General features: G+C 43.9%; 1 protein-coding gene across 3 annotated transcripts in view; it reads left to right on the forward strand.

The window, feature by feature from the left end:
- NUDT13 (nudix hydrolase 13) overlaps nt 1–14,281 on the forward strand; it is a 132,058-nt gene that overhangs the window by 63,233 nt on the left and 54,544 nt on the right. For all 3 annotated transcript variants that reach the window (XM_069753339.1, XM_069753336.1, XM_069753338.1), the window contains exon 2: nt 7,523–7,634. In XM_069753339.1, coding sequence (XP_069609440.1) covers nt 7,555–7,634 — 80 coding nt within the window. In that variant the 5' untranslated portion in view covers nt 7,523–7,554. The remainder of the gene's footprint in view (nt 1–7,522; nt 7,635–14,281) is intronic.

Here is a 14,281-nt window from a genome sequence, read left to right on the forward strand (position 1 = left end):
AGCCAATGACCAGATAAGGTTCATGATCCTGAGAGCAAGATAGCGCTAGGCAACCATGAGAGTCTTGATGGAAAAAGTAGTGAATACCGCTAGGGAAAGAAACCCAATGTTCCTTCTTGCAATCACTTGAGAGCTGCAGCTAATCACTGGTCTCAGTAATCACGGGCCACACATACAGATGTCACTCTTGAGGCTTGTGATTTGCTGTCCGTGAAAGTTGCATGGGACATAATAATAGAGTGGTCTTCCTGGATCATCTGAAGATTCCACCTGTAAATAATGATTCTTTCTTTATTTTTTAACATTCTGTACTCTTGGATATGTTTTCTACAATCCCGAAAAACCTCATCGCTAATTATTATGCAACTAGATGGTGGCCCGATTCTAACGCATCGGGTATTCTAGAATATGTATGTATGTGTATAGCAGCCACATAGTATATAGCACAGGCCACGTAGTATATTGGAGCCATGTAGTATATAGCAGACAAATACTACGTGGCCTGTGCTATATACTATGTGGCTGCTATATACATACATACATACATACATATTGTAGAATACCCGATGCGTTAATACAGGCCACGCAATATATAACAGTGGCCACGCAGTATATAACACAACCCAAACAGTATATAACACTGCCCACGCAGTATATAGCAGCCACGCAGTATATAACACAGGCGACATAGTATATAACACAGGCTATGCAGTATATTACACTGGCCATGTAATATATAGCACAGCCCACGCAGTACATAACACAGCCCACATAGTATCTAACACAGGCCACGTAGTATATAGCAGCCACGTGGTATGTAATGCAGCCCACGCGGTATATAACATGGCCTACGTAGTATATAGCAGCCACGCGGTATATAACAGCCCACATAATATATAACACTGGCCACGTAGTATATAGCAGCCATGTAGTATATAACGCAGCCCAGGCGGTATATAACACTGCCCACATGCTATATAGCAGTGTGGGCACATATCCCTGTTTAAAAAAAAATTATTAGAATAAAAAATAGTTATATACTCACCCGCCAGGATCCAGCGAAGCTCTGGCGATGCGCGCGTGGCTGCCGCCATCTTCCGTTCCCAGGATGCATTGCGAAATTACCCAGATGACTTGGCGGTCTCGCAAGAACACTAAGTCTTCTAGGTAATTTCACAATGCATCTCTGGGAACGGAAGGTGGCAGCAGGCGCGAGCGCATCGTTGGACTACGGAAGGTGAGAATAGCAGGTTTTTTGTTTTTTTATTATTTTGAACATTACATCTTTTTACTATTGATGCTGCATAGGCAGCATCAATAGTAAAAAGTTGGGGACACACAGGGTTAATAGCAGCGGTAACGGAGTGCGTTACCCGTGGCATAACGCGGTCCGTTACCGCTGGCATTAACCCTGTGTGAGCGGTGATTGGAGGGGAGTATGGAGCGGGCGCCGGGCATTGACTGCAGGGGAGTAGGGAGGGACTAATCGGACTGTGCCTGTCGCTGATTGGTCACGGCAGCCATGACAGACAGCTGGCGAGACCAATCAGTGATGCGGGATTTCCGTTATGGAAGTTGCAGACAGACAGACGGAAGTACCCTTTAGACAATTATATATATATATACAGTAGATGACTGTCATGTTTGGTTGAAGTTCAAATTTTATTATAAAAATTTATCCTTAGCATTATTCATTGTTATCAACTAGATGGTGGCCCGATTCTAATGCATCGGGTATTCTAGAATATGCATGTCCACGTAGTATATTGCACAGCCCACGTAGTATATTGCCCAGCGACGTAGTATATTGCCCAGTCACGCAGTATACAGCACAGAGCCACATAGTATACAGCACAGACATGTAGTATACTGCCCAGTCACGTAGTATATTGTCCAGTCACGTAGTATATTGCCCAGCCATGTAGTATATTGCCCAGCCACGTAGTATATTGCCCAGTCACGTAGTATACAGCACAGAGCCACGTATTATACAGCACAGACACATAGTATATTGCCCAGTCACGTATTATATTGCCCAGCCACGTAGTATATTGCACAGCCCGCGCAGTACCACGCACGCAGTATATAACACAGGCCACGTAGTGTATTGCACAGCCTGCTTACTATATCGAACAGCCCGCGTAGTACATTGCACAGCCCGCGCAGTATATTGCCCAGTCACGTAGTATATTGCCCAGCCACGTAGTATATTGCACAGCCCGCGCAGTACCACGCACGCAGTATATAACACAGGCCACGTAGTGTATTGCACAGCCTGCTTACTATATCGAACAGCCCGCGTAGTACATTGCACAGCCCGCGCAGTATATTGCCCAGTCACGTAGTATATTGCCCAGTCACGTAGTATATTGCCCAGCCACGTAGTATATTGCCCAGTCACGTAGTATATTGCCCAGTCACGTAGTATATTGCCCAGTCACGTAGTATATTGCCCAGTCACGTAGTATATTGCCCAGCCACGTAGTATATTGCCCAGCCATATAGTAGTATACAATACAGCCCACGTAATATATTGCACAGCCCACATAGTATATAGTAATGTGGGCACCATATCCCTGTTAAAAAAAAAGAATTAAAATAAAAAATAGTGATATACTCACCCTCTGTTGGCCCCTGGATTGAAGCGGTTACCGACGCTCCTTGCGCGCTCCGGTCTGAAGAGTGCATTGCGGTCTCGCGAGATGATGACTTAGCGGTCTCGGGAGACCACATGTCATCATCTCGCGAGACCGCAATGCATGGAGCGGTCACCGGGGCGTCGTGAGGAGCCAAAAAGGCCTGTTCCAGATCCGACGGACGGTGAGTATATAACTATTTTTTTTTTAATTATTTTTAACATTAGATCTTTTTACTATTGATGCTGCATAGGCCGCATGAATAGTAAAAAGTTGGTCACACAGGGTTAATAGCAGCATTAACGGAGTGCGGTACACCGCGGTCAACGCTGCCATTAACCCTGTGTGAGCGCTGACTGGAGGGGAGTACGGAGTGGGCACAAACTGCGGGGAGGAAGGAGCGGCCATTTTTCCACTGGACTGTGCCCGTTGCTGATTGGTCGTGGCAAAACAGCCACGACCAATCAGCGACTTGGATTTCCATGACAGAGGCTGCGACCAATGAATATCCGTGACAGACAGACAGAAAGACAAACAGACGGAAGTGACCCTTAGACGAATATATAGTAGATATTTTGCAAATATAGCACACTTATGAACTGCATACTTATTTTTTGCAATGACTTTCACGAAATTTGGAGAAAATGTCAGTATAAGCACAGTCTGCATTATGTAACTTCTGCTGTAAAATACTGCTGTCCATGTTCATATTGGAGCGGGTTTTGCTCCAAAATCTTCGTAAAAAACACTTCTAATAACGATGAATTTCTACAGATTTTCAATGAGAAACCTACATGGCTATTCATACATCAAGATGATTTTAAAAGAACGCTGTGGCGGAAAAAATGGCGTTACTACTTTGATGTGGATTTTTTACGAAAAGTGAACCTAAAGTCAAAAAGTTGCATGAAAAAAGTGTAAAAAAAAAAAAAACTCCTTAAACTCTGATGTGTTATGAGTTACACTTTAGGGTACTGTGCACAGAACTTTTTCTCGGCTGATGCCTTGTCCTCCCAATAATGTGCTTGCTTGGCTGACGTTGGTCTGATGATTATGGCCAACTTTAGGCTATGTGCACACGTTTAGGATTTCTCGCAGAAAATTCCTGAGAAAAACCGGACATTTTCTGCAAGAAATCCGCTAGAAAACCGCATGCGTTTTTGCCGCGTTTTTTCCCGGACACTTCCCAATGCATTTTGTAGTGGGAAATCCGCAAAAAACCCGCAAAATTAATGAACATACTGCGGTTTTTACCGCGATGCGTTTTTTTCGCTGGAAAAAAACGCATCATGTGCGCAAAACATGCGGAATTCATTCTAAATGATGGGATGCTTATTGTATGCGTTTTTTTTTTGCGGTTTTATAGCGTTTTTATTGGGAAAAACCATGAAAAAAACGCCAAAAAACCGCAACGTGTGCACACAGCCTTAGGCTGCATTCATGTGTATATTTGTTATCCTGGTTTATGATGCCATTGGGGAGCATGACAACTGATTCTTGCTACCCTAACAATGGGCTGCATGTATCAAACACTGACTGTATGATCTCAGCCAGGTGTGGTTGACTGTAAAACGCTGTGTTGTTCGAAAGAAGGACATACATTAAAAGCCGATGACTAATCGGAGAGGTGGCTTCTCCCTGCCCGCTGCCCTGGAGTGAGGAGTCTCTCCCTGCATGTCTGTATTAGGCCGGGATCACACATACGCGAGAGTCTCGCAGGAGAGGCCCTCCTCTGGCACTTAGGAGCGGATGCAGCTCCATGTGTTGCTGTGCGGCTGCACGCTCCACTCCGGAGTGTCGGCGCCAGAGGAGGGTTTTCACCTGCGAGACTCGGCCATATTTCGCGGTTGTGTGATCCCAGCCTTAGGAAGAGTCCTGTCAATTATTCGCAGCGGGAGGGGAGAAGGCATCGGAGATCCGCCTTTCACACCAGTCTTTCATGCAGCTTGGTACTCTACTTTTACGCTATGTTCCCATGATGAGTATTTGGTGAGTTTTTGATGTTGCAGACTCTCTGCGCCATTTCTGCACCTATTAGGTAAATTAGGGTGCATGCTTTTTTTTTTCATTGTGTTTTTCAGTGCCTTTTTTTTACATCCGGGATGTTGTTTGTCTCTTTTTGGGATGTCATATTAAAAAAAATATGTTTCTTTTTAATACTTCCTGATGTTTGGCTTTGATAAAACTTTATTGATATAGACTAGTGATGAGCGAATATACTCGTATCAGATGCGGTAAATCAGATGGTAAAAAAAAACACATATGTTTTTAGTGTATTTCCACAGCAGAAACTTCAAAAACACATACCGTATATACTCGAGTATAAGCCGACCCGAGTATAAGCCGACCCCCCTAATTTTGCCACAAAAAACTGGGAAAACTTATTGACTCGAGTATAAGCCTAGGGTGGAAATGTAGCATTTACCGGTGAATTTCAAAAATAAAAATAGATCATTATTTCCCCATAGCTGTGCCATATAGTGCTCTGCACCGTTCATATTGCCCCATAGATGCTGCACAGATGCCCCATATAGTGCTGTGTGCCGTTCATACTGCCCCATAGATGCTGCACAGATGCTCCATATAGTGCTGTGTGCCGTTCATACTGCCCCCATAGATGCTGCACAGATGCCCCATATAGTGCTGTGTGCCGTTCATACTGCCCCCATATAGTGCTGTGTGCCGTTCATACTGCCCCCATATAGTGCTGTGTGCCGTTCATACTGCCCCCATATAGTGCTGTGTGCCGTTCATACTGCCCCCATATAGTGCTGTGTGCCGTTCATACTGCCCCCATATAGTGCTGTGTGCCGTTCATACTGCCCCCATATAGTGCTGTGTGCCGTTCATACTGCCCCCATATAGTGCTGTGTGCCGTTCATACTGCCCCCATATAGTGCTGTGTGCCGTTCATACTGCCCCCATATAGTGCTGTGTGCCGTTCATACTGCTCCCATATAGTGCTGTGTGCCGTTCATACTGCCCCCATATAGTGCTGTGTGCCGTTCATACTGCCCCCATATAGTGCTGTGTGCCGTTCATACTGCCCCCATATAGTGCTGTGTGCCGTTCATACTGCCCCCATATAGTGCTGTGTGCCGTTCATACTGCCCCCATAGATGCTGCACATAAATCTGTGCTGCCGCTGCAATAAAAAAAAAAAAACACATACTCACCTCCCTTGATTGCAGCTCCCAGCGTCCGGTCCCGGCGCCTCCATCTTCCCGGCGTCTCTGCTCTGACTGATCAGGCAGAGGGCGCCGCGCACACTATATGCGTCATCGCGCCCTCTGCCTGAACAGTCAGAGCGCAGACGCCGGGAAGATGGAGGCGCCGGGAAGATGGAGCGACGCCCGGCGGCTGGAACGCGGACAGGTGAATATAACATACTTACCTAGTCCCAGCGATCCTCGCGCTGTCCCTGCCTTCCTCCCCGTCTTCTGTGCTGCAGCATCTTCCTGTCAGCGGTCACCGGCACCGCTGATTAGAGAAATGAATAGGCGTCTCCGCCCCTATGGGAGGTGGAGCCGCTTATTCATATCTCTAATGAGCGGTCCCACGTGACCGCTGAAGAGGGGAAGACGCTGCAGCACAGAAGACGGGGAGGAAGGCAGGGACAGCGCGAGGATCGCTGGGACTAGGTAAGTATACCTCAGCGCCCTCACCCCCTCACCTGCCGACCCCACCGCTACCGTGACTCGAGTATAAGCCGAGGGGGGCACTTTCAGCCCAAAAATTTGGGCTGAAAATCTCAGCTTATACTCGAGTATATACGGTATATATGGTAATTCACACATGTCTATATTCGTGATGACCGAACATACTCGTTACTCGAGATTTCCCGAGCATGCTCGGGGGTCCTCCGAGTATTTTTTAGTGCTCGGAGATTTAGTTTTCATCGCCGCAGCTGAATGATTTACATCTGTTAGACGGCATAAGTACATGTGGGGATTCCCTAGCAACCAGGCAACCCCCACATGTACTTATGCTGGCTAACAGATGTAAATCATTCAGCTGCGTGCAGCTTGGTCCCCGTCGGCTTTTAATTAGTGATGGGAAAGTAGCATTGTTGTTCGGGTCTCACCGAGCATGCTCGGGTGATCTCCCAGTATTTTGCGTGCTCGGAGATTTAGTTTTCGTCGCCTCAGCTGCATGATTTGCGGCTGCTGGACAGCATGAATAGATGTGGGAATTCCCTAACAAACAGGCATTCGTCACATGTATTCAGCCTGTCCAGCAGCCCCAAATCATGCAGCTGAGGCGACAACAACTAAATCTCCGAGCAGTTACAAATACTCAGAGATCACCTGAGCACAGGGCTGGACTGGCCATCTGGCAATTCTGGCAAATGCCAGAAGGCCCTGTCTGGTGATGGACTGCCTTGTCTGCTACGTTGTTAACAGAATCGGTGATCTCAAGACACCCATACTGTTAAGAATTGTAAGAGAGCACAAAGTTACTGACTCCGTCACCTACTCCATGGGTATCATTAGAAATATTGGTTATGTAGTAAATCTTCCTTTCCTCCATCCAGGGTAATATTAGTAATATATCCCATCTGGTTCATGGGGACGGGGACAACATGGGCCTGTGTGATTTCAAATGCCAGGACTGAATTTTAGCTCCAGTCCGTACCTGCCTGAGCCTGCTTGGGAAACCCAAGCAACGAGTATACTCGCTCATCACTACTTTTAATATGTTTTTTCTTTAGAACAACGCACCAATTCAGAGTCACACACTTGGCTGAGATCATACATTCAGTGTGATGGATCGGGCAGCATGTATTAACTGTGAGGTTCCGGAAGGATGGATGAAAAATACTGGTGATATATCTGCTAAAAAATATTCAAAATTTGTAATCTCAATTTTCGTTTTGTTGCTTTTAGGTACCGTATTTCCCTGCTGTAGTAATAAATAGATGCAGAAGATGCTTAGTGCTGCTGTTGGCCATACAGCCCGTACTGTCCGACTATGCTCCTCCTATGTTAAACAGACACGGTACGTCATCTTCCATGGTGCTAACCCTCAATAAGTTTTTATTATATCTTCTCCAGAGTATCTTACTTTTCCTGGATTTCATGTTCTATTTGTAAGTGGGATCATTTCTCTATACATCCAGAGGAAGCCCAAATATAATATATATATATATATATATATATATATATATATATATATATATATATACATACAGTTAGGGCCAGAAATATTTGGACAGTGACACAAGTTTTGTTATTTTAGCTGTTTACAAAAACATGTTCAGAAATACAATTATATATATAATATGGGCTGAAAGTGCACACTCCCAGCTGCAATATGATAGTTATCACATCCAAATCGGAGAAAGGGTTTAGGAATCATAGCTCTGTAATGCATAGCGTCCTCTTTTTCAAGGGACCAAAAGTAATTGGACAATGGACTCTAAGGGCTGCAATTAACTCTGATGGCGTCTCCCTCGTTAACCTGTAATCAATGAAGTAGTTAAAAGGTCAGGGGTGGATTCCAGGTGTGTGGTTTTGCATTTGGAAGCTGTTGCTGTGAGCAGACAACATGCGGTCAAAGGAACTCTCAATTGAGGTGAAGCAGAACATCCTGAGGCTGAAAAAAAAGAAAAAATCCATCAGAGAGATAGCAGACATGCTTGGAGTAGCAAAATCAACAGTTGGGTACATTCTGAGAAAAAAGGAATTGACTGGTGAGCTTGGGAACTCAAAAAGGCCTGGGCGTCCACGGATGACAACAGTGGTGGATGATCGCCGCATACTTAATTTGGTGAAGAAGAACCCGTTCACAACATCAACTGAAGTCCAGAACACTCTCAGTGAAGTAGGTGTATCTGTCTCTAAGTCAACAGTAAAGAGAAGACTCCATGACAGTAAATACAAAGGGTTAACATCTAGATGCAAACCATTCATCAATACCAAAAATAGACAGGCCAGAGTTAAATTTGCAGAAAAACACCTCAAGAAGCCAGCTCAGTTCTGGAAAAGTATTCTATGGACAGATGAGACAAAGATCAACCTGTACCAGAATGATGGGAAGAAAAAAGTTTGGAGAAGAAAGGGAACGGCACATGATCCAAGGCACACCACATCCTCTGTAAAACATGGTGGAGGCAACGTGATGGCATGGGCATGCATGGCTTTCAATGGCACTGGGTCACTTGTGTTTATTGATGACATAAGAGCAGACAAGAGTAGCCGGATGAATTCTGAAGTGTACCGGGATATACTTTCAGCCCGGATTCAGCCAAATGCTGCAAAGTTGATTGGACGGCGCTTCATAGTACAGATGGACAATGACCACAAGCATACAGCCAAAGCTACCCAGGAGTTCATGAGTGCCAAAAAGTGGAACATTCTGCAATGACCAAGTCAATCTCCAGATCTAAACCCAATTGAGCATGCATTTCACTTGCTCAAATCCAGACTTAAGACGGAAAGACCCACAAACAAGCAAGACCTGAAGGCTGCGGCTGTAAAGGCCTGGCAAAGCATTAAGAAGGAGGAAACCCAGCGTTTGGTGATGTCCAGGGGTTCCAGACTTAAGGCAGTGATTGCCTCCAAAGGATTTGCAACAAAATATTGAAAATAAAAATATTTTGTTTGGGTTATGTTTATTTGTCCAATTACTTTTGACCTCCTAAAATGTGGAGTGTTTGTAAAGATATGTGTACAATTCCTACATTTTCTATCAGATATTTTTGTTCAACCCTTCAAATTAAACGTTACAATCTGCACTTGAATTCTGTTGTAGAGGTTTCATTTCAAATCCAATGTGGTGGCATGCAGAGCCCAAATCGCGAAAATTGTATCACTGTCCAAATATTTCTGGCCCTAACTGTGTGTGTATATATATATATATATATATATATATATATATATATATATATATATATTTTGTGAGGAAGATCATATGCGGGGGTCAATATTTGTCCCCCAGGATGCAGACGGAGTCCTATTAACCCGCTGGAGTACCTTGTGTTCACAGCAGTAAGTCCGCAAGGACAGGGTCCTCGCCCCTCTGTATCAGTCTGTAATTGTTAGTTTGCTTACTGTAAGTGATATCTGTAATTTGCATGTAACCCCTTCTCCTGTTCAGCACAATTAATGATGCTAGATAAATAAATAATAATAATAAAAGAGAGAGTGGATTGGATCCAAGTAGTGACTCAGTCAGTTTGATAGGAAAACTCGTTATTTTTAGAGAGATTTGCAGATTTGGTAGTGGGACGAATCCCTCTCTCCACTTCGGGTTTTGAAAGTGGCTCTATGGCCACAATTCCATTTAAATCTGTCAGTTTTGCTTTGGGTGGGTCAGTGTTGAAGTTTGCAAGCTGCAGAGCAGGTGGCTCTGCAACATCCTGCTTGTGTGAAGTGAACACAGAGCCAAGGGAAGCAAAACGCCTGGCGCCATGGATGTATGTGGTAATTTTGTGATGAAGTCATTTGGACTTTGAAACGCGTAGATTAAACCACTATTCTCCATTTTTTTTTTAACACGTCTGGACCTGCATTTTTTCAGCAGCGTGGATTACCGTATATCCACAGAACTCCTTTTAATTTATCTTTGATATGGTCACTAGCTAACCTGTGGATCTGCTGCAGCTGATATCTCTTCGATATCTACATGCTTTACCAAAAGCCTGTATCAAGTTAGTAGAATCTAAGTGTATGCTTTATATATCCAACGGATTACACCCTCTCTGCGCTGATCTCTCCTGCAGTTTTATTGCAAGTCCAACCCATGTCAGTCCATATCAAAAACTTTTTCAAATTGCCCTTTCCTCCGTTCGATATGTAATTGGGAAATGGCACAGAGAGTGGAGGTCAAGATAAGGTCTAGAAGACCAAGGAAAATTTCAGTGAGAGCTTTTTGTAGGATTGTTAGAGAGACAAATCAGAACCCCTACTTGACTGCAAAAGACCTTCAGAAAGATTTAGCAGACTCTGTAGTTGTGGTACATTGTTCTACTGTTCAGAGACACCTGCCCAAATATATCCTTCATGGAAGAGTCATCAGAAGAAAAATTCACCTCCCTCTTCACCATAAAATTCAGTGTCAAAAGTATGCAAAAAAACATCTAAACAAGCCTGATGCATTTTGGAAACAAGTCCTGTGGACTAATTAGGTTAAAATAGAACTCTTTGGCCACAATTATCAAAGGTATGTGTGAAGAAAAAAGAGCACAGAATTTCAGGAAAAGAAAACCTCACCAACCATTAAGCATAGGGTGGATAAATCATGCTTTGGGGTTGTGTTGCAGCCAATGGCACAGGGAACATTCCACGAGTAGAGGGAAGAATGGATTCAATGAAATTTCAACAAATTATTGATGCAAACTTAACACCATCTGTAAAAAAGCTGAAGTTGAAAAGAGGATGGCTTCTACTAATGGATAATGATCCTAAACACACTTCAAAATCCACAATATACTACGTCAAAAGGCGCAAGCTGAAGGTTTTACAATGACCCTCACAGTCCTCTGACCTGAACATCATTGAAAATCTGTAGATAGACCACAAAATAGCAGTGCATGCAAGACGACCCAGAAATCTCACAGAACTGGAAGAATTTTCCAATTTTCCATCAAACAAAAATTGAAAGACTCTTGTCTGGCTACAAAAAGCGTTTACAAGCTGTAATACTTGTAAAAGAGGGTGCTACTGGGAACTAAGCATGCAGGGTGCTCAGACTTTTGCATCGGCCCATTTTCTTTTTTAAATGTAAAATATGACTTGCTTAACTGTTGACAATAAAAGTTATTTTGACCATGGGTGCCCAAAGTTTTACAAAGATGCATAAATAAATTACATGACCCAGCATATTGTATGGTGGTATGGGCAGCACGGTGGCGCAGTGGTTAGCACAGCAGCCTTGCAGCGCTGGGGTTCTAATCCCACCCAGGACAACATCTGCAAAGAGTTTGTATGTTCTCTCCGTGTTTGCGTGGGTTTCCTCCGGGTACTCCGGTTTCCTCCCACATTCCAAAGACATACTGATAGGGATTCTAGATTGTGAGCCCCAATGGGGACAGTGATGATAATGTGTGCAAAACTGTAAAGCGCTGCGGAATATGTTAGCGCTATATAAAAATAAAGATTATTATTATTATTATCGGTAAAGTTAAACTTAGCTGTGGCAAGAACGGAGACCAGCACCACGTCCTTCCAGCACAACTCACGTTTCACTCCTTCTTCCGGACACACCACTGAAGGGAAGAAGCATTGACGAAACCCGTGTCAAGGGGTATACTGACTTGGTCTGTGTACAGGGTAATATATATTTTCACCATGATTTGTGCATTGCTTTTTCATGTGTTATCTTGTTCGGTTTTACAAGCACGCAGTAATTCTGCTACAGATTGGAGTGGTACTTTTGTCTTTATGGCTTAGCGCTGAGCACCTTATTTAATATCCCCTAAAGCATCAACCTCTCTTGTATTCAGCATTGAACTGGGAATTCCAACACTTCAGCATTTCTTTATATTAGTATGCAAATCTGGGTTTACAGCATTTCAGCATAATTTATCTGCTTTTCTAACAATTTACCTTCCTTCCTGGCATTTCTTCATGTAATGTTGTTCTGGAATAATGAATGTGCTTGCTTTTCTTTGGGAATAGTTAAAATTTGTACTAAGCACTTTTTAATAGAAAACAACCCCTTAAAGGGCTATTCCCATCTCCAAGATCCTATCCCAATATGTAGTAGGTGTAATAATATTAACAAATACCGGTACCTCCAATTAGAAATGTAGTGTAGTTCTTCAGATTTGCTCAGTTGCTTACCCCATGAGCATTTCATTGCAGTAGCTTAGGTATCCATGGTTGTGTGCACATGATGCCCTTCATTTAAAGAGGTTGTCCACTACTGTTACATGGGTGGCCTATGCTTACCTAGACCTATTGATTTGAAAATAAGCCAGATGTGCAGTACCCTGTGGCAGCCACTACAAGAAGATGGAGCAGCTTGGCAAGTGAGTACACTGTCCCAAACATGAAGCATGATGGGGAAAACATCATACTTTGGGGGTGCTTTTCTGCAAAGGGGACAGGAAGACTGTACCGTATTGAAGGGAGGATGGATGGGGTCATGCATCTCAAGATTTTGGCCAATAACCTCTTTCCCTCAGTAAGGGCATTGAAGATGGGTCATGGCTGGGTCTTCCAGCATGACAATGAACCGAAATACACAGGCAGTTTAACTAAGGAGTGGCTCTGTAAGGCGTATTTCAAGGTCCTGGAGTGGCCTAGCCAGTCTCCAGATCTGAAACCAGTAGCAAATCTTTGGAGGGAGCTGAAACTCAATGTTGGCCAGCGACAATCCCGAAACCTGAAAGATCTGGAGATCTGTATGGAGGAGTGGGCCAAAATCCCTGCTGCAGTGTGTGCAAACTTGGTCAAGAACTACAGGAAACATCTGACCTCTGTAATTGCAAACAAAGGTTTCTGTACGAAATATTAAGTTCTGTCTTTCTATTGTATCAAATACTTATTTCATGCAATAAAATACAATTTAATTATGTAAAAATCATACAATGGGGTTTTCTGTTTTTTTATTTTTTAGATTTTGTCTCACAGTTGAAATGTACCTACGATAAAAATTACAGATATCGCCATTCTTTGTAGGTGGGAAAACTTGCAAAATCTTCAGTGTATCAAATACTTATTTTCCCCACTGTATGTATTTGGATAGGATCTTGGAGATGAGAATACCCCTTTAAGGTGCTATCAGTGTACTCCTTTGCTATTAGGTATGTTATAGCACACTATTGTCAGCTTTCTATTTTTTGTCTTTTGTATTGACATTATCTCCGCTTTTAAAGGGCCACTGTCACCCCCCTGCAGTCGTTATAAACTAAAACAGCCACCTTGTGCAGCAGTAATGCTGCATTCTAACAAGGTGGCTCTTTTAGTTTTGTGTTCAGGTATTACTAAAATAAAGCAGTTTGAAACTTTGCAAAAATACCTATCTTTGTCCACGGAGGCGGGTCTGAAGCCTCCTCTGTGAAGCGCCCAACTGCCGTCACTCATCTCTTCTGGGGCGATGGTCGCCGCCCCCTCCGCGCTGTTTTCTTTTCAAATCCGGCGCCGGCGCTGTGTAAATATTTGTGGGGCAGGAGCAGTAAGCTCTGGCGGTCTGACGTCCCAGCCAGGCTTGCAGACTGCGCCTGTGCTGGCAGTGCGGCCACCCACCTCGGTAATCCCTACCCCGCACTGTGTTATGCATTATGCACAGTGCGGGGCTGGGATTCCTGGGCATGCGCACTGCGTGTGATAGCGGGGGGGTTCCTGGGTGAGTGACGGCTGTTGGGCGCTTCACAGAGGAGGCTTCAGACCCGCCTCCGTGGACAAAGACAGGTATTTTTGCAAAGTTTCAAACTGCTTTATTTTAGTAATACCTGAACACAAAACTAAAAGAGCCACCTTGTTAGGATGCGGCATTACTGCTGCACAAGGTGGCTCTTTTAGTTTATAACGGCTGCAGGGGGGTGACAGTGGCCCTTTAAGGCTATGTGCAACACGTAGGAAATGTGGTGCAGAATTTTCTGCACTAAATCTGCATCTCCTGGCTGAATCCGCAGCTTGGGATTTGCTGCTTTTTTTTTATGCGTTTTTTTGTGTGGAATTGATGCGGATTTTGTGCAG

This window comes from Ranitomeya imitator, chromosome 2, assembly GCF_032444005.1.
Source record: "Ranitomeya imitator isolate aRanImi1 chromosome 2, aRanImi1.pri, whole genome shotgun sequence".
Lineage (NCBI taxonomy): Eukaryota > Metazoa > Chordata > Amphibia > Anura > Dendrobatidae > Ranitomeya > Ranitomeya imitator.